Consider the following 22196-nt stretch of genomic DNA (forward strand, 5'->3'; position numbering starts at 1 on the left):
ATGCGTGACTCACATTTATGGTTGACTCGGATCGGGAAGCAACTCGATCAAAAGTTATTAGAATTTTGATTTTGGTTATCCAAAAAAGGCGAACGTTATTGGGGAGCAACTTCCTCTAGGTTGCAGTCAGAACAGGAAGTGTTGCATACTTTCGTCGCTGCATGATCTGAGTCAACATCGATGTGAGTCACACATGCGCGTAAACGTTTACCCGGCTTTATTATATTGTACCGAATTCCAGAGGCAGCCGGGAACCGCCGCAGCCGGGACGCGAACCCGGGTCTCCCGCGCCACAGGCGACTACGTTAACCAGTCGACTAAAGGATCTGACCCGTTAGCCAACAGGCTAGCGAGTCTACACAGCCGTGGTCATTACACTTCCCCCCCCTCTTCGGGAAGCGTGTCCCCGCGCTTCAGCATACCAGCTCCCTCACGCCTCAGGGAGCACGCGCTTCCGATGGCCTCACCATCCCACTTCTGACACCAATGTAGCGAATTCAGGGGGCAGTCCGGAACCGCCGCAGCCGGGACGCGAACCCAGGTCTCCCGCACCACGGGCGACTACGTTAAGTCAAGTCAATTTTATTTGTGTAGCTAACCAGTCGACTAAAGGGTCCGATCCGTTAGCCAAGGGCTAGCGAATCTGCTCATCCGTGGTCGTTACAAGAATATGAAAATAAAGACAAGGTAAGGGTTACACCAAAATGGTCTCATAGCAAACCTTTCCTTTTTGGAAAGTGCATGTGGGTCACATTCATGCGAGGGTCCTCCAAGGAGGCTGCACATCCACAGACTGACAGGCCAAACATTTCCATTAGGTAGATTTTTCAGCTTGAGCGCTGCAGATAAGACATTTTTTTCCGTATTTCCTGTTCAATCGACTTGGGCGCTGTGCAAAAGTCTTATAATGGCAGGAAAACCACCTGTTTTTCTGTCCGTGTGTGTATCCGTCAGCTGCTAATCTCACGTACTACTGGGCCTGTCAGCCTAATAGTATTTGTGCACAGTTATGACTGTAGGATCCAGGACCTGTCATGGTTGCGGTGATTCAAAATCTTTGAAAAACCTGTTTTATACCACAATTGAGTGCTAACTCCTCAGCTGTTTTTTTTTTTTTTTTGCCTAAATCTGAGTACCAGAGAACGGGAGATACGCCCGGCGGTCTGCACTCTACTGAGTGCACTCTTCTAGTTCTCTCTGTTTTTCTTTTTTCATCTATGTCTTTTGCTGCTCGGTATACCGTACTTTGTGGTGAATACTGACTGAGTAACATGAAACAAATGGATACATTAATAAACGTTAAGTAATTAATTAACTGTACTTGACTCAGCAGGGATGAGTGATATGAACAGAAAATACTGTATATTCTGAAGCTTTTCCATTGTAACAGCACAAATGACTCTCTCTCTCTCTCTCTCTCTCTCTCTCTCTCTCTCTCTCTCTCTCTCTCTCTCTCTCTCTCTCTCTCTCTCTTTCTCTCTTTTTAGTGAATTTTTCAGATAATGTTATTTCTGAGTCTGTTTCAAAGCTGCTGTAAATGTGTGACAATGTATTAAAGTTGTTTTTTAAAAGTCAAAAAAGTCTCTCTCTATATATCTATATCTATACACACACACACACACACACACACACACACACACACACACACACACACACACACACATATATATATATATACAGTGCATCCAGAAAGTATTCATACCCCTTCAATTTCCCCACATTTTGTTATGTTACAGCCTTATTCCAAAATGGATTAAATTCCTTTTTTTCTCATCAGTCTACATACAATACCCCATAATGACAAAGCAAAAAAGGTTTTGTAGACATTTTTGCAAATTTATTGAAAATAAAAAACTGAAATATTGCATGTACATAAGTATTCACACCCTTTACTCAGTACTTGGTTGAGGCACCCTTGGCAGCGATTACAGCCTCAAGTCTTCTTGGGTATGAAGCTACAAGCTTGGCACACCTATATTTGGGGTATTTCTCCCATTCTTCTCTGCAGATCCTCTCGAGCTCTGTAAGGTTAGATGGGGAGCGTCGCTGCACAGCTATTTTCAGGTCTTTCCAGAGATGTTCAATGGGCAATGGGGTTCATGTCTGGGCTCTGGCTGGGCCACTCAAGGACATTCACAGACTTGTCCCGAAGCCACTCCTTCGTTGTCTTGGCTGTGTGCTTAGGGTTGTTGTCATGTTGAAAGGTAAACCTTTGCCCCAGTCTGAGGTCCTGAGTGCTCTGGAGCAGGTTTTCATCAAGGATCTCTCTGTACTTTGCTCCATTCATCTTTCCCTCGATCCTGACTAGTCTCCCAGTTCCTGCCGCTGAAGAACATCCCTACAGCATGATGCTGCCACCACCATGCTTCACTGTAGGGATGGTATTAGCAAGGTGATGAGAGGTGCCTGGTTTCCTCCAGACGTGACGTTTGGCATTCAGGCCAAAGAGTTCAATCTTGGTTTCATCAGACCAGAGAATCTTGTTTCTCATGGTCTGAGAGTCCTTTAGGTGCTTTCTGGCAAACTCCAAGTGGGCTTTCATGTGCCTTTTACTGAGCAGAGGCTTCTGTCTGGCCACTCTACCATAAAGGCCTGATTGGTGGAGTGCTGCAGAGATGGTTGTCCTTCTGGAAGGTTCTCCCATCTCCACAGAGGAACACTGGAGCTCTGTCAGAGTGACCATCGGGTTCTTGGTCACCTCCCTGACCAAGGCCCTTCTCCCCCGATTGCTCAGTTTGGCTGGGCGGCCAGTTCTAGGAAGAGTCCTGGTAGATCCAAACTTCTTCCATTTACGAATGATGGAGACCACTGTGCTCTTCGGGACCTTCAAAGCTGTCGACATTTTTTTGTACCCTTCCCCAGATCTGTGCCTCGATACAATCCTGTCTCGGAGGTCCACAGACAATTCCTTTGACTTCATGGCTTGGTTTCTGCTCTGACATGCACTGTCAACAGTGGGACCTTATATAGACAGGTGTGTGCCTTTCCAAATCATGTCCAATCCATTGAATTTACTACAGGTGGCCTCCAGTCAAGATGTAGAAACATCTCAAGGATGATCAGTGGAAACAGGATGAACCTGAGCTCAATTTTGAGTGTCACAGCAAAGGGTGTGAATACTTATGTACATGCAATATTTCAGTTTTTTATTTTTAATAAATTTGCAAAAATTTCTACAAAAACTTTTTCACTTTGTCATTATGGGGTATTGTGTGTAGATTGATGAGAAAAAAAAAGGAATTTAATCCATTTTGGAATAAGGCTGTAACATAACAAAATGTGAGGAAAGTGAAGGGGTGTGAATACTTTCCGGATGCACTGTATATAGTACATACATACATCAGGGCTGTCAGCGAAATGTTAAAATTTGAATTTGAGTCAAATTTATGAGAATTAAAATGAATTGGAACGCCAAATTGCCTGTCGAATGTGTCAAAACCCCTATTTCATTGGATTTAATGTACACGACACTGGCTCATCCTGCGCTGGCTGTCACGGTGCGTTGGCCTCATGAAATACTCCCCTCCTACCCACCGCAACTTTTTTCCTAGCTCACACGTGCTTGGTGGTAACGGCCTAGGAAAACACGGTCTGGCGGGGGAGATTATTACTCCTCGCCGTTTAAGAAGCAAGGTTAATTAGACATTTGAAATCCCTTATTAAACTGCAAGGATCAAGCAGCGGGGTGCCGTTGTTTGCAGACGTTTTGCAGGGAGCGACTCGAGTTCCCCTTCGCCACGAGCAGAGGAGCCGCGTGCCGGTTCCATGCCTGGTGCAGTCTGCAGTGCTCGAAGTGGAGACGGCTGACTCTAAGCACGCATGACAACCCATTTCACTTCCTCCTCACAAAGCCCCATCCCCACTTCTCACCATGCCATCATCACCATGCATGACCTGTGCATGCATGCATGCATGACCTATTTAACTATTGCCATATAGCAGGTCACGAGGAAAGCACTTCCTCTTGCAGTAATTTAATTAACACTATAAGTTATTAGCTACGTTGTAGTTTTTCCCTCTCAAGCCCTAAATAAGAGTAACTACGAAGGTGATGAACTCGGAAACTGTCTGACTGCAGGAACGCAGACGCTCTGTCCCTGTCTCACACACACACACACACACACACACACACACACACACACACACACACACACACACACACACACACAGATAGTGGTGAACTGCCAATACATTTACACATGCATTATACATGTATGTACAAATGCAGCAGCATAAATATCTGGCCTCGGTCTGAGAGGGAAGCACGACATTCCTAATATTGCTGTCAGGAGACGTCTTAAATTACAAGACATAAAAAAACTGCATTATCCACAGAACCATATAATTTTTCCCCCCTTTTTTTTACGACCGCATGTCAGTTTTATGGAACAACCAAGCTACTCTTTCCATATCGAAGTGGCGGGGCACCTAATCTTATCACGCAAAAGTTAATGTGCACGATGAAGTGAGTAAAAGGACAGGAGGAGGAAAATCAGGTGATTAAAATAACGGAGCCGGTTTTATCCCGCGTACGTGATGAGATCAACGGCGGTTGAAGATAAGATACACAAACAGGTACGGTGAGAAGGGAACGACAACCACCCTGTGTTTTCGTCAGCTGTGTCTATAAGGGGTGAGGGACTGAAGGTAACCTCAGCACCCCGAAAGGAGTCAAACTGATATATATATGTCTGTCCCCAGCCCAGCAGCTGCGTCAGGGTGATGGTAAACAAATCATGGAGAGAGAGATAGAGAGAGTGAGAGAAGGGGGGATAGGAGGCCAAAGGTAGCAGAGACACTCCCATGTGCGCATCTGTTTTCAGCCGAGCACCACAGCTTCGAGTGAGGGTGTTTATAACGCCGGGCTCTCCGAGCACCTAAACGCGCCCGGCCGATGCGAACGGTGATGGAGGCCGTGGCGGTTTCTTACCTGTGGTGCACGATGTAGGTGATGATGGAGGCGAAGAGGCAGAGCAACATGACCGCCGTGCAGGCATACACGACCGGGTGCAGAAACTCCCCGGGGTACGGGGGGAAAGACAGCACCTTCTTCAGATCCTGAGAGAGAGAGAGAGAGAGAGAGAGAGAGAGAGAGAGAGAGAGAGAGAGAGAGACAGATCTAGGGGTGTTGGTCAAATAAAACACAGAGGAACTCCCAACAAAGGAGATTATAAGCTCCTCACATAATATTCTGTTCAAGCAACCTGTTCAATGTAAATGAATGTAAAAGATACTCATTTAGAGAGTCCGAATCTTGAAGCAATCAGCACCAAAAACTACTAGATACCAAATATTACACTGGTCTACAACATTTTTTTTTTCTTGCATGGACTTTGGAAACTGTTTTTGGCTAATTTCGGGCTGCTGAATCAAAATCTGGGCTCAGATTTGCTCTATCACATCAAGTTTTTGTGCTATCTGTATGCTCCTTATTCAGGATTTTACAAAAGTTGACCATCTAGTCTGGCAATCTTGGTGGGGATAAAAATGACCCCTATTCATTTCCTAAGTAATTTCATTCTAGGCTGAGTGTTTATTTATTCATTGTAATCATTTTTGCATCTATCGATCTTCTAATGCAACAGTGTTTTTTTTAACTTGTGTAAAATTGCTGTTTTCTCAAAAATAATGACTTTTCATAGTTCAAAAACCTGAAGTGATAGGCAAAAACTCATGCCAGATTTGGATTCAGCACCCAAAAGTTAGCTAGAATCCGTTGAAAAACCCCATGCAAGAAAACTTGTGTTGACCAGTGTTATTAAACCAACAAATTTCTTCCCTGCATTCAGGCCTATATGTTGTTTTTTGTTGGGGGTTTTTTGCATTTAGCTGATATATCAGAGTGGCTTAGAATGAGTGGAACAGCCTCAGATTCCTTATATACCATTGTTAAACCAGGAATAAGGGGAACCCAGCTATATATAGTGAGAAATACTGTTGTGTGCCTGAAGGCCGAATTGTAAACAGGCATTCAACAAGCCCGCATTTACGTCACAAGGTATATATCCAAACATCTGGAATATGAAATCACTCCACACAGCAAGACTACATCCACTGCATTCACACATGGCACAGTGAACACACACACCGTGGCTGCTGCAATAACGTACAGCCGTCGAGGTTTTTATTAGCACGCCGTTCCTCTTTTCGGATATCTAAAGATCTGACGTACTGTGGCAAGGCAGGACTCGGCAGTGCAACAGGGAAACCCATCATGAAATCCGCCTCTTCAGGTGTGCTTGATTAACCTCACCGTGCCGCAAGCCGGTGTGGTCCTCCAAACAATGACGGGATTATAACTATTTGGGCTACGCCATGCTGGGCCAGCTAAATAAAGCACACCTTTTCTCCGTGACCCCCCCCCCCCGAAGCCCATTGGGAGTTTGTATCTGAGAGAAGTAACCCACGCATACAGCTGTCTGACTTCATCACTATCTCTGAATGCGGCCGAGCAGAAACCCCTCAATCTCGATGTGTAGCCGAAAGGCGGAGGCATGGGCCTACGGGGTCCTGTGAGGGTCTTGACCTCTCCGGCTTCTGGGGCTGAACATTAATAAGTGCAGTAAGGGTATATGGGGCAGGGCCTAATTTGTGCCGGATCCAGCCAGATCCTGCTCCGGGTCTCTGAAATTTGACAATCTGCTTTCTGGTAACTATTTGAGTGGATTCGGCACCATGTGGGCTAACTGGCGTGCTGTTTAAGTGCCAAATAAAACCGTGCTATTTTACCACTCTTTTGCCCCCCAAATTTACTGATTGTGCCACATCAGAATCAGAATCAGAATAATGTTTATTGGCCATGTAGGTTTGCACAAACATGGAACCCCCCCCCCTTTTCTCCCCCAATTGTACTTGGCCAATTACCCCACTCTTCCGAGCTGTCCCAGTCACTGCTCCACCCCCTCTGCTGATCCGGGGATGGCTGCAGACTACCACATGCCTCCTCCGATACATGTGGAGTCACCAGCCGCTTCTTTTCACCTGACAGTGAGGAGTATCGCCAGGGGGACGTAGCGTGTAGGAGGATCACGCTATCCCCCCAGCCCCCCCCGAACAGGCACCCCGACCGACCAGAGGAGGCGCTAGTGTAGCGACCAGGACACAGACCCACATCCGGCTTCCCACCCGCAGACACAGCCAATTGTGTCTGTAGGGATGTCTGACCAAGCCGGAGGTAACACGGAGATTCAAATTGGCGATCCCCACGTTGGTAGGTAATGGAATAGACCCACCCGGGTCATGGAATAGCAACACTACAACACAACAATCTTCATATATATATATATATATATGTAGCCTTTTTTTCTGAAACTGTCAATGGTGTTGAATGCTCGACTAATGAGGAGCAGGAATATCAACACGGATACAGGAAAAAAGATTTTAATGCATAGCAGTACAGGCCTGTTTCGTGCGTCTCGCACTCATCAGCTGCTAATATATATATATATATATATATATATATATACACACACACACACACACACACACACACACACACACACACACAAGGATTGACTTATACAGGCAAAATAAGAGGCAGTAAGGTGCAACGGGGCAGAGAATATATCTGATGTGGCATGTAGTGGTAGCTTGATTTGCTATCAAATAAAAAAAAATGTATGCAGTGCTACATCACTCACAATATAGCCTGCCTATCAAATAAAAAAGTAAGCAGTGCTCTGGTGCTGAAATGGATGCTGTGTGCACCGACTGTCTTCCAACACAAAGTATGGTTGGCTGAGGGTGAATATTCTTAGGCCAGTATCCATCCTAACAGAAATTATTAGGCTTTTCTTTATCACTGCTGTACTCTATATAAACCCGAATGGCAATAAATGTACCCACATGTCAGAGTAGGATAACAGCCATCGCCAAAACAACAACAATACAAATACAAGAAGCTGGCGTGCGTTACGCGTTCTGGCAAATCTGAGCCAGCGAAGTCGTTTACTGTCGGGGGCCAACTCTTGATTTACAAATTAAGCATGGGTATGGGGTAAGGTAGCATGCATTTGGGAAGATACATAGTACAACAAAATAGTAGAGTGCTACAGACACAGTCGAGCCATCTCCCACGAGTGACATGGATCTTTCCCCATGTGACAGTGGGGAAACAAGGAATTGAAGGGAGGGGTGGTCGTAGGGAAGCCTGTTTACTTTCCGTCTCAACTACATGATCAGATTTGGTCACAATATTCACGTAGAAAATGAATTTCCCATTCATCCCTGATTGAAGCAGCTTTTGTGGTTTAGAGGGGTACTAATATTGAGTTTGTTGTGACATGGGTGATATGCTGCTGCACTGATTAGTGTCTCTTATTGATATGGTTTATTATTAGCCGACTGATGGTTTTTTATTGTTATTTTCATTTCTTTTTTGTTTGTTTATGGTTGTGTTATGTTTGCTCATTTTCAGTTTCTGTAAGTTGTTATGGTGATTAGCAATAAGTCAGTTGTCATTTTTATAATGCTTCTTTATAGGGGGAATATATACTTTTTTACCCTATAAATGCACCGATGACACAATTGTATTTTTTTTTACAAAACCTAATAAACAAAATGAAATAAATGAATAAAAATAAAACTTCAGTTTGACTTTAATCCTCAAATCCAAACCCTGACACCACTTGACTTGAGAGATTGATCCGAAATCTGACCACTTTTTAACTTTAAGTTAAGCTGCACCTTGATTTCTGAACCAAAGACCAAAATGGTTTTACCAAACTAAAACGGCTGTAGCTCTTGAACACTCTTGAATATATACATAATAGTGGCCCCTCCAGAAAGATAGTCAGATTTACCTACATGTTACTGAAATGTAGTTACAGAAGCTCGAAAGATAATGTAAATGGAATTTTATCTTCACCTAAAACAGAAATCACAATGACTCAATGGCGCTATTATACCAGTTTCTTCTTCAAATTTGATAATATTGTACAAAAATATGAACATTAATACTGTAACGATCACAGATGAATAGGCTCGGTAGCCCTTGGCTAACGGGTCGGCCCCTTTAGTCGATTGGTTAACGTTGTCGCCTGTAGTGCAGAAGATACGGGTTCGCGTCCCGGCGGTGGCGGTTCCTGGGCTGCCTCTTAATTCGCTGCATTGGTGTCAGAAGTGGGATGGTGAGACCATCGGAAGCGCGTGCGCCCAGAGGCGTGAGGGAGTTGATGTGCTGAAGCGCGGGGACGTGCTTCCCGAAAGAGGGGGGCAATGTAACGATCACGGATGAATACGCTCGGCAGCCCTTGTTGACGGGCCGGATCCTTTAGTCGACTGGTTAACGTTGTCGCTTGCGGTGTGGGAGCCACGGATTCGCGTCCCGGATGCGGCGTCCCAAGCTACCCCCCGAATTCGCTACAATGCATTGTGTTTGCTATGAATAGTCAAAGTTGTATCTCCATTTTTAATCTATAGGCAGAATCGGCTTTGCTCAAAGATCTGCCTCCCACTTCTTTTTGCCTAGCTACAGTTATTGGAAAATACACTATTTTAACCGGTTATTTTCTTGTCCGGTGCGGGATTCGATACGGAGTGTACTGCACTACAAGGCGACATCACTAACCGCTGGAGTAAAGGATGGTGAGAAGACTGAAATGGGTGCAAATGTCAGTACCTTGGATGAGGACACCAAGACACAGAGAGGAGGATAAGAAAGAAAAATCGAAAGAAAAAATAAATCTATTAAAGGACTACCTCTCTGGGTAGCTATATAGTATTTAGTTAATTATTTCATACATATACCAAAGTAAACAGCCTTACATAACTTTGAATTCAGAGAGTTGCAGTGCTCGAATTGTCCTCCGAGCGATGTCATTGAAGGACAATGAATACTCTTGTTAATTACAGCTCAATGAATTGATGTGGCTGAAAAAAAAAGAAAACATAGCTCGAAGCCCCAGTACAGAACCCTTTTGAGAAAATCCAGCTTTCAAGTTCATAACGTGATTCATATACTTACAAGAGCAAATAGTGCTTTACAGAAATTTAAATGAGAAAAATAAATCAAGCACAAACTTCAAAATAACCAAAGGCGATACAGCAAATGTTTTTTGAGGGATCAAAAATAGGACAAAACTGTATTCAGCTGTAGTTTGTCAGTAAATTGTGGTGCTGGGCCAGGGGTAGACAACAGCAGCTGCTGCTGAATGGCAAAAGGCGTGAGGGGGGAAAAGTGGAGGTCAAGCCAAGTCAAAGGTGCTCATGGGACATGTCATCGTCATCATCATCATCGCTGGGGTGATACCGATAGCTGAGAATGTCAGCGTCTGGCCTCCGGGGTCTTTAACAATTTAGCAGGGCAGCGAGAATAAAAATTTACCACCTTAATGTTATGCACGGCTCTGCCTTTCTGGGGTAGGGCTGGGAATTGGCAGGTACCTCCCAGTTTTATATTACAGTGATATTTTAGTGCCGATTTGATACACATTGCGATTTTTCAGATATAATGGACATTATAAATATTGTGACTTGAGCTTATAATTTACAAAGCATGAGAACGCTGCCCTGAATAAACATTCAGATGATTCAGATTCATCCTTTCAGGAATGTAGAAATCCCAAGATCAAACCTCGTCACAGAATCTGTTCATTGTGCTTCAACACTGTGATTGAGGGGAAATGGTGCCATATGAAAATCACCATGGCTTAGAATCGTGATTTTTGCGCTAGATCGATTCTTCCCTCCACCACGTGTGCTCAGTAATCTTGGACTAAAAAAACCCCCAAGTGTGACGAACGTTGCAGAAGCAAGGAGACCTTTGCATTTAAACTGCGGGAACAGATTTTGGCACCCCAGGCCTGCTGAGAAGAGGATTTATTGCTGTGGGAGACCTTAACACTTTCAGTGTACGGGCAATCTAGCAGACTGGCAATTTCCAGTTAACTGTCACCCGCGATGGTGTCCCTCAATTAAACAAATCAGATTGGAGCCTGTGACGGCCTATAGCCTTACCAAACAAACGAGGAGGTGACTCTAAAGGCAGAAACTATCATACACGAGGAAAGCTGGTGCGAAAACTCTGCAAAGCAATCTAATGAGGTGCATAAACTAAACAAACAAGGCTTCCAAACAAACACGATAATGACCCACACAGCTACCAAGGACAGTTTAAGCCTACAAAAAAAGGGAAATAAGCTCGTTGCAAAGTTTCAGCCTGTTAAAACTGAATAACAATAGTCTTGTGGCAGGAATGAGGAAAAACACAGGAGACCAAGGCGAGTTTGATGTTTATTCCTCAACTCCAAAAACCAACTGCAGCAGGAACAACCCTGCACCGGCGAGCCCGGGAACGTAAACCACGCCCCCAGCTCACAGTCCTGCTGGGTGAGAGGCATAGCCCCTAGTGTCCGCCACAGTCTCTCCTTTAACAAGTGTCATCCGGATGCCCTTGAGCAAGGCACATAAGGCGCTGCCGTTAACTGTGGCAGACTGTATGTGCTCTCGCGTGTGGACATGCTGAGTTGTATTGTGCAAGGGGAACGTCTCACTGGAAAAAGAGCAAGTGTAGCAAAACTCTTAACGGGATAAATCAAGGTTCTGAAAGAAGGCCCGATTCCAGACTAATCCCAGGGAGAAAATCGGAAGGGAAAAAAAGTGGAGGGGGGGCAAAAGTGGACCGTCTTTAAGCAGAGGGATGGCTCCAGAGAAAAATGGCAAGACACACTACTCACAGCACTGACAAATGGCTCCTATGATTCCTCGACCCTTTGTCTAGGCTGCTAGGATGACGTGGGATGACGTCCGGTCGCTGGTACAGAGAAGATGGCAAAGAACGGGGCTGTTGCGAGACTAATGCACACTAGCTCCAACGCTAACCTTTTCTCCTGGTGGCTTTTCATTTCACTTCATTGTAAATACTTTCCCACTCCAACACCGCCGGAAACTCTGTGGAGTTAGCGGCACTAATCTGACCGTGCCGTTGAGTTTTACATTGACTTAATACAGTTTATGTACGTATAGATCTCAATAAGCGGCGCAAAGCACACACAGACAGTGAAGTTGTAATTCCCTTGTTGACCTAGCTGTCATGATGACTGATAGGCCGCTGGTGCATAGCTCGCAGCGTGTTCTCAGCAACTCTCGTGCTTTTCCCTGCACAGCCAGCGACAGAATGCCAAACGGGGGGGGGGGGGGGGGGGGGGTAGGAGCAGCCAACTTCAAATGTGATTCCTCCACTCCAGTTATTATCACTATTGCTATCACATTACATCACAGTAATGGGAACACTTTATTACCTCCCTGTATGCGGGGGCCGCCGTGCCCCCCCCACAAAGCCCTCCGACAGCACAATTCATTACAATCAAGATATTACCGCACAACATGGCATAGCCCGTTCGGGATTAGCGCTGGCATGTAATGTCTGAACATGCTCCCATTGTCCTCTACGCACGGGCTCTTGATCTGCTGTTTGTTTTGCAGCTACAGCTTTAGTACACAACCCCCCCCCTCCTCATGCCAACATCAGATTATCGGTGTCAATTAAACTTGGTCTGACTTGTAATCTCGCCGCACAGACAGCGGATGTTGGTTATCGGGCCTGCACAACTGAAAACCAGAGCAAATGTATTGTTGATCTTTTGAGGGGTATGTGTGCCGTTTCGGGCAGCCGATCGATGGGGATGCTGAGCTGCACAACCTTTTGAGCGTAAATTGCATGCCAACCTCCTGGTGGTGCCCCTCATCCCTACCAAACTGAAGAAGAAGAGACGCGGAGGCCGAAAGAGAGAAAGAGTCAGACCGGGAGAGACAGAAAGAAATGACAATAGGAGAAGAAAAAAAAAAAATATATTCATTCACCGGTGAACCCTCCCTGGGCTCCCAGCTCCAACCTACTGCAATGCTTTTATCGTCCTTGAGTGGCTCCATGAATGCGAGAACAGAGCTGGAGCGAGTGTGCAACCCTTCCATAACCCCTGGATAACGGAGAGGGGAAAGCCATGGGATGAAATAACCCCCACACCTGACGACGTTCAGCAAAACTGCCGTCCACCGCTCACGCGGATCATCAATGTTTCAGCGGCGCTCCCCGGCTGTCAGTCAACTCGGCGCCCGCGGTCTTGGCCAAACGAAGAGTCGTTTCCTCGCCGGGTAAATCTTCAGCAGATTAGGCGGGAAAGATACACCGTAGTTCATTTAATTATATCGCGTGGAATTGGGTAAAACCTGCTCACATCGAAGGGTATTGGGAGGTGAAGAGAAAAAAACGTAATTTGGAAGAAAAGCGAAGAGTCCCTCCAGATGACGGGGCATTATTTTATCAACGTTAATTTTCCCTCAAATCTCACTTAGAAGCAAATGCATGTGGCTTCGGGTTATCCGGAGTCCCACGCTGAAGTTTCTGTTTTCACTGTTAAAGCGGGAATATCAAACAAACGAGCAGGGTGCACTGCTGGAACACCGAGATCATGAAGCTGTACCTCTGCTATGAACCAAAACCCATCGATACAAACAGATTTTAGATGGGAGATTTTATCTCGAGAAAGGGGCACAGACGATGGAATGAAAATCTTTACTTCTACACCCAGCCAAGGTCTGCCGAGGCCCACACAGTCACTCTCCAGCGGCGTCCTAATTCGCATTCATGTAGTGACACACATTGACACACGGGAGCCCGCCGACTCCATCACAATCCCTCAGCGTTACACAACCTTTCACTAATGCCGAGCAGCTCTGCCGGAATGACTCGGAGTTATGTGCCTCGCCTAAATGTACTTTGACGGCGGCTGAGTGAGACGAGAGCGTGACTTGTTTCCTTTCTCCTCATCCGGCCCTCCCAAACCGCTCGGCGAATTTGAACCGGCAACCCCCCCTCTCTCCTCTGACAGCCCCTTCGAATCCCTGCAGTGAGCACATGGCATACGAGAGAAGAGAGAGACTACTGCGTTTCAATGCAACACCGGGAGGGGTGTCGCCCTTTCAATGCAAGGACTCTAAAACTGCAGCAAATACACACACACACACACACACACACACACACACCTCTGATACCAAAGTCTATTTCTGGATGAGTGAAAGAATGTGCTCATCACTTAGCTAACCAACAGTGTTGTGTCCCCTCATCAGCATCTTAACTCGCAGCTACGAGGTCATAACCAACTGACACCGCCATGCCGTCGGTGACGGGGAGACAGATAAAGACGAACAGAGGCAGAAAGGAGGGGAGGGGGGGGAGAGAGAAAGTGGAAGAGACTAGTGGATAGTGGGTGTTGTCTGACAGGGTTGACTCATCCTCTCGACACATTAAGGCTCAGTGGCTGCTGCTGCTGTGGTACGCCCGCTCTCTGCACAGGCTAAACGCGCACACCGGCGCTGAACAGACACGAACACACACCAAGCATCATGTGCTCTCTCATGCACACACACATACACACACACAGCCATGTGCACAAATGTACACATACAAGTACAGACACACTTGCACAAGCACATGCAGACTTGCCCGAATAGACTCCTGCATGTGTGTAGTCACAGTCACACACAGTGAAAAACACAGACAGAATCCCGCCGGTGATGCGCACAAAAATCCACACACACATTTCACATTCAATCCTCCAGTCACCCTGAGACCCCCCCCCCCCCGCCTTCCGGCACACTAAGTGGGAGCGTACCTCGTTCTCACACGGGTCGATACGCTCTACGGAAACATTTTATTGTCGTCCTCAGACGAAGGGGATAAAAATGGGGCATCTATCTATAGGTTGTGCTCCGGTAACACTTGAAGACAGAAAAAGCCCGGTCGATGACGTCCTGTGGGTCGAGCCTCGCACAAGCTGTGCCGGCAAAACCTTAAACACACAACCGTAGACGCGGCAAAACGGCTCGCTTCGTGGCGGCCCGGGGTCTCCGCGGGCAAGCGAGCTCGTGTTTGTCTTTGCGGCGCCGAGCCGGATGCATTTAAAAGAGCTTTGAGCTTCGGCACACGTCCACACGTCCTCCGCTGTCCACCGTGCACGTCTGCTCTTTCCTCCCGTCTTTTCCCTACTGAGCACACGGGCCTCAAATGGGCCCGCTGGCGCCACTGGCTGACCGCGTAAAGACTCTACTGTGGAACGTTGGGAGGCTGATAGCGCCATCACCATTACCATAAAAACCACATTGTTGCCGCAGCGCTTCAGATTAAATGTGCCTTATTGCAGATAACGGGGCCTTGCCAAAGAAAACCCACGGCAATGGGGTCGGCGCAAGAATGCCCAAAGCTGCCGGGAACTGTCCAGTGTCCTCTACTCGGGCTGGAACTTCGTTTTTTATCCCCCTGTGAGCTGTGCCGGCTGCGAGAGAGGGAGGAGAGGGACATGCTCATATATATATATATATATATATATATATATATATATATATATATATATATATATATGGAAGCATTCAGCCATGCTTGGAACAAGAGGCTCTTAATGCATGAGGAGTCGGTCACGCTGCGAACAGGAAGCAGAACCGTTGCGGAGGACATCAAAGAAAAGGAGCGATGGTGCGATAAGGAGATCCGGAGCGATAATATTATATAGATAGATAATGTGGAACAGACAAGAGCTAGATACATCATCATCTCCAACCCCAACCCCCCCCCTTCAGCACGAGAACCAATCAGATCTGCCCCTCCATCCCCCCCCCCATCACTTCCTTCTTCAATCCAATGCAATTTTCCTCCATTTTTGATTACAGACCCCTCGGCGTGATTTCAGCCAATCCCATTTTGCCATCTGACAGTTGTGCTATCTGCGCCATTTAGGCCTAAGTGGGGGCCCTCGGTCTCCTCCGCCGGCCATTTGCATGTGCGCGCGTCTCATTAGAGCCGTTTGTAAGGCAGCGGCACGGCGCCTGGACAGTGAGAGGGGGAGGGAATTTCAACGTCCAGATTAGTTTTCACCTTTGATAGCGGAACGTATCGCTCACCCTCCGGAATGGGATTTGGGAAGCGGACGGAGTAAGCTTTGAAGTTGAAGCACAGTGATGCAAAGCCCCGTTTCCAGAAGAGAAAAAAAAATACTTGTGCATAATTCAGAATCTCTTACATACACACACATGCGCACACACAAGCTATACCAAAACCATACACGCAAAACCATCCTACACATCAGAAGGGAAATGTAGGCAGATGCATGTATTTTCATACTTGCGAGGGTGAGAAGCGACCTGTACAATGCTGACTACAATACCCTCCGACACCTGAAACGATAGCCGAGAAGGCCGAGAAGAAAACGTTTGCCTATGATAAAGAAAAACACAATACCATTCATGAGGCGGACACGAATAACCGAGAAGCTGGATGTTGCTAAAAAAGGTGCACGCTTTCCAAGTTGCCCTCCATGAATAAAGGTAAAAGAAAGGGTTTTGGGACCAGCATCGATCCACTCATGCAGTTTTTATTTTTGAACAGGAGCTCGCTCTGCTGAATTGCTCTTTTTTGTTTTCAACTGTCGCTGACAACCTTTATTTATTTATTTTCCTTGAATATTCACTGCTTTCTAAGATTCTCGGCAGCTCGGACCGACAGCTTTCTGTCCTCCGGCCTCCATCTTTTCTGATCAGTGGTAGTAGCAAATAGTGATTTTGCTCATTTAAGTGCACACGAGCGGGCTAACTGTGTACGGTCCACAAACCGGTGAATATGAAGCGCCGGCGCCACTGATCTGCGTCTGGAGAGGATGTAGCTCCTGCTTTCATGTCAAGGACCCACAATGTCATTAATGCGAAGAACTGCGGTTACCGAGTCCTCGCTTGCTCGGACTCGGTGAATTAGTGGACTGGACACCTGTAGTGAAGTGCTCCTTGTAACCTCCATCCCCCACCTCCCCGGACGGAAAGGTCACATTTTGAGCGATCTCGACCCGATGCAGGGCCCTGACCTATATTTTGTTTTTAGAGCCGATAGCGCCGTGAGTGCTTTATCTCTTTCCAAAGTTGAAAAATTTTCAACTTCTGTCGTCACACTTCTTACTGCGATGCAACAACTAGTCCAGTCCAACATCCCACAACTGTTAAGTGTTGGACCGGACTAGTTGCTGCATCTTGTTGGACATTCTTTTGTTTTACTTTTGAAATGTCTCAGTCTACAGTCAACATGGTTTAAATTTAGAGCTCTGCAATATTTTTTCTTTTGCCCCATTTGTACTTGGCCAATTACCCCACTCTTCCGAGCCATCCCGGTCGCTGCTCCACCCCCTCTGCCGAACCGGGGAGGGCTGCAGACTACCATGTACCTCCTCTAATATATGTGGAGTTGCCAGTCACTTCTTTTCACCTGACAGTGAGGAGTTTCACCAGTGGGACGTAGCGCGTGGGAGGATCACCCTATTGCCCCAGTCCCCCCTGAACAGGTGCCCCGACCAACCAGAGGAGGCACTAGTGCAGCGATCAGGACACATACCCATTTCCGGCTTCCCACCCACAGACACGACGGATTTTGTCTGTAGGGATGCCCGACCAAGCCGGAGGTACCACGGGGATTCAAACCGGCGATGCCCATGTTGGCAGGCAACGGAATAGACCACTACACCACCCGGACGCCCTAGCCCTGCTTTAATGTTTCTTTGCGCCGCCTCTCCCCTAGCAGAGATGGAGCTGCTCACCATAAGTATGTGCATGAGCCAGTGATGAAACGTGTTGCAGCTGCTGAAAACTTGCAAAAACAAACAAAGAAGAGACTCGCGGGGCCGCATACATCCTACCCTGGGACATCTGGATGGTATAAAGACAGACCCGCTGTATTTAGGGATAGAAAAAACCCCATCAGATATGTATTAAGAAAAAACAAAATAACCTTGCCAAAAGATAAACCCTTCTTTCACCTAATTATCACCCTTCAAACTGCTCTGGTTTCATTTCCTGCTGTCCTCGTCCTCGTCCTCCTCCCAGGAGTCAACACGGCGTCGGTAGCGGTACAAACCGGGGAAGTAGCTGCGGCAGCTCACCGTCCCTACTGTAGACACAGACAGGACGGTGCTGCCGGGTACGGCTGCCCTGACCTTGGATGATGCAGAGAAAAGGGCATTTTTACGAAGTAATGAGGTCATAAGGTTGTGGGTCAAAGGTCACGCTGATGGCGATTGGTCTGCGCTGTAGGGACTGATGAATTTTTTGACCTAGAGGAGGGCTGGTCGGGTCAGATTAGAAGGTAGTTAGCCCGTCCATGTCAGGGTTGATATATCTTGTCTCTATTTAAAGCCGGGGCTACAGCACCAATTAAGGGGTGAGTTCTCCGAGCTGATGTCTTGACTGAAGACATGAAGACGCGTTGACATGCAAAAAGCTAATCGGCCAAACAGCCAGCCAGCGCCTGGCACAATCACACGCTACACGTTCCTAACGGAGGAAGAATTAAGCTCCCCATGTGTTTGCCTTGGCTGCATGGCTTTGAGGAACGGAGGCGTCGTCCCGTTGGCTTAAATGCAGTGCACAGTAATGGCAACCTGTCAGAAAGACGGAAATAAAGAGACGGGAGAAAAGGTTAGGAGGGAAAGAGGAAGAAAGAGAGGCTGTTTACTGGGCCTGTCTTCATTCCTGCTTAGCTGTCTCTTGGGTGTCTTAAGGGTCAAACTGGTGATGGGGGAGCAGCCAGTAAAAGAGAGGCAGACAGACAGACAGGCAGTGAGAGAGTGAGAGAAAGACAGACAGACATACTGACAGACAGAGAGAGGCAGACAGACAGACACAGACAGATAGAGAGAGACAGACAGACAGACAGACAAAGAGAGAGACAGACAAGACAAAGAAAGAGAGAGGGAGATACAGACAGACAGACAGACAGAGAAAGAAAAACAGACAGACAGACAGAGAGAGGCAGACAGAGAGACAGAGTGAGCGAAAGACAGACAGATAGACAGACAGACACAGACAGACAGACAGACAGACAGAGAGAAAGACAGGCAGACAAACAGAGAGACAGACAAAGAAAGAGAGAGAGGGAGAGACAGACAGAGACAGACAGACAGGCAGCGAGAGAGCGAAAGACAGACAGGCAGACAAAGAAAGACAGACAGACAGACAGAGACAGAGCAAGAGAAAGACAGACAGATAGACAGACAGACATACAGACACAGAGAGACAGACACAGACAGAAAGACAGAGAGAGAGAAAGACAGGCAGACAGACAAAGAGACAGACAGACAGACAGACAGACAGACAGACAGACAAAGAAAGAGGGAGAGACAGACAGACAGACAGACAGACAGACAGACAGACAGACAGAGAGAGAGAGAGAGCAGAACGATGACAGCCTCAGATCAGATGTCCTCTCATCGTTGTGAGGTGTATGGAAGAGGCTGTGTGTATTGGCTGTGCATTGGGACATGAATCATGCGTCAGATGCTCTCTGGTCATCTGCGGAGGGCAAGCAGGACTCAGCCTCATTTAAATCATCTATGACTAACTAATCCTGAACTGTGTTATGTGCCCACACAAATCTGTGAATGCACACACTTGTGCAAAACAATTTGAGCTCTGGTACGATCCGATCCTCTGATCTGCTCGATATGGCTCATGCATTGCGATTAAAAAAAAAAGAAGTAAAGCCTTCATCACCACCAAGAGCACATTTCATGCTAATTTGTTAAGACATGTCGTGCCAAAATCATCGAATAAGCAATAAAATGTAAAAAAATAAAATAATAAAAGCAACTGCATCATTACCAGTTATAAGGCTGCATGTCAGCATGGAGAGTTTCACGTTTGAAGCGACGGCTCTCCTTCGCCATAAAACCCCCCCCCCAAAAACTCGAGCGCTGTTTTGGGTGCCAATTAATCAGCGGCTGTATATAAACAACATCAAAACCGCGAGACCACTGAATAGGCCATTAACTCTCTTCTGATTGCCCCACCGGGCAAGTGTACATGCACACATTAACGCAACACTGCCTTCTGCTGCAAGCAGCACTATTACAATCGCACACACTCAGCCGAGGAGCACACACGGTTTGAATGACAACAGGGTAAAGCAATCCCATTTATATATGAAGCCAAAAAATAAGGATATGTAGTGTGTAAAAATATGGCGGCGGCTACATTTTCTAATTTGCCGTGCCGGGGGGCGAGGGAAGGGCCAGCGGTGAGTATTGGCTGACTTGAGCGAGGCCGGGGCAAAACTGTTGATGGCTGAGATAAATGCTGGGCTGTGAGCTCTGAACTCATTACTCAAGGAAGAAAACAATCTGCATCTCGTGTCAAGTTATTGGCTTGTAGCAATCTGTTATGGAAGGGGTGGGGGAGTTGGGAGGGGGGGGATGGATGAGCCGGACCCTTCCCCTCTCAGATAGTTGACTACTTTAACTAGAGTCAGCAAAGTGCAAACTGAAGGGCTTGGAAGCGGTGAAGTAGGGAACAAAGGGATCCAGGGTGATGCCCGGGTTTCAGGGCAAACACACGCATGCAGGCACACGTGCACAAACACGCACACTACAACTTGCATACATGCACACACACACACACGCACACACACACATATACACACATGTTCTTGTACTTCTATCTATGTGAGGACTACATTCATTCCCTAGCTCTTAACCTGAACCTTAACCATCAGAACTAGATGCCTAGCAGCGTGTGGGTGGTGTGGTGGTCTATTCCGGTGCCTAACAGCATGGGGATCGCCGGTTCGAATCCCCGTGTTACCTCCAGCTTGGTCAGGCGTCCCTACAGACACAATCGGCCGTGTCTGCGGGTGGGAAGCCGGATGTAGGTATGTGTCTTGGTCGCTGCACTAGCGCCTCTTCTGGTTGGTCGAGATGCCTGTTCAGGGGGGAGGGGTAACTGGGGGCAATAGCGTGATCCCCTCACATGCTACATCCCCCTGGCGAAACTCCTCACTGTCGGGTGAAAAGAAGTGGCTGGCGACTCCACATGTATCGGTGGAGGCATGTGGTAGTCTGCAGCCCTCCCCGGATCGGCGGGGGGGAGCAAGAACCGGGGCGGCTCGGAAGAGTGGTGTAACTGGCCGGATACAATTGGGGAGAAAAAGGGGGAAAAATAAAAATAAATAAATAAGAATTAACTGCCTAACCTTAACCCTTACCCTACCCTAACCCTAGTCCTAACCCTAACCCTGACCCCAACTCCTAAGCCTAAAACACAACCTTGAGAAGTGAGGACCGACCAAAATGCCCTCACTTTGCAAAACTGCCCTCACTCTGATTGGTCAGATTGGTCCTCACAAAGACAGAAGTACAAGAACGCACACACGGCGCACACGCCAACGAGCTATCGCTCGCGAAATGGCAGCCGGTAGCTAGCTGCCATTTGCAAAGTAAACAGGAGTGCACACGTTAAATAATAACAAAGCGAGCCAGGGCTAAGCCCCGGCTCGCCTGCAGGGAGTTCACACAGCACTGCACAAAGCCGGGCTCACGCGTGCCCGGGTGAGTCAGGGGCTGAGCACTGAGTAAGTATGGCCGCCTACGCATACATGGAGGTGGATTAGTTCTCCTCCATGACTAGCCATGTCTCAAACAAGAATAAAGCCAGCAAGCCAAACGTGTCTGATGCTAAGGGTCCTGCAGGTCATTAGCATAGTGACGGAGAACTGCACTGACCCTTATGGAAATGACTGCTCAACGCAACACCAGCGAACTAAAAACCTCAGAGATGGGACTGTTACCTCAACATACTGCACACACAACACACGGCAGCGAGGATTACTGAACAACTGGTTTTGCTAAAACGACAGCACAACATAGTGGATTATTCCTACATAAAGTAAGTTAATTCCAGTAAAAATCATACTTTGCCTGCACAGGAAATGAGACGCACTAATTTCCACCCAGCACCGACTGCAGTCATTATAAATTCTTATTTCGGTGTGCACAAAATGTTGGCACCAAAAAGCTCACGGTGAAATCCCCGTTGTGTCGTCAGCTAAAAGATCATCACCTACGTATGTCTTCAACAGAAAATGTAAATCTATTGAGCCATTATATTATTTTTTCCCCGTTCGCCGTTAGAGCAGAGGTACATTTTTGGTCAGGCCTCCTCCATAGACAAGAGTGGAGCTGGCCATTCAAACTTGCCTTCCATCGGCTAAGGCCCAATCACAAGAGCTCGTTCCCTCTGGTTAGGAAACAGCAGTTATCCCAGGAAATACTGACACGCAAACCAAACACAGCACCTCGACTCCAAATACGTGCTTATTAGAAGTGATCCAATGTAGGAGATCAACTAAAACCCCTCAAAACGCTGATGTAGTGAAGTACCACATAACATCCATT

The 22196-nt window shown here is 47.0% G+C and overlaps 1 protein-coding gene across 1 annotated transcript in view; it reads right to left on the bottom strand.

Moving 5' to 3' along the window:
* Positions 1-22196, bottom strand: part of LOC130122850 (adhesion G protein-coupled receptor A3) — a 247878-nt gene that overhangs the window by 22921 nt on the left and 202761 nt on the right. The window contains exon 15 of the mRNA XM_056291892.1: positions 4931-5058. Within this exon, the coding sequence (XP_056147867.1) occupies positions 4931-5058 (128 nt within the window). The remainder of the gene's footprint in view (positions 1-4930; positions 5059-22196) is intronic.

Source organism: Lampris incognitus, chromosome 13 (genome assembly GCF_029633865.1).
Source record: "Lampris incognitus isolate fLamInc1 chromosome 13, fLamInc1.hap2, whole genome shotgun sequence".
Taxonomy (NCBI): domain Eukaryota; kingdom Metazoa; phylum Chordata; class Actinopteri; order Lampriformes; family Lampridae; genus Lampris; species Lampris incognitus.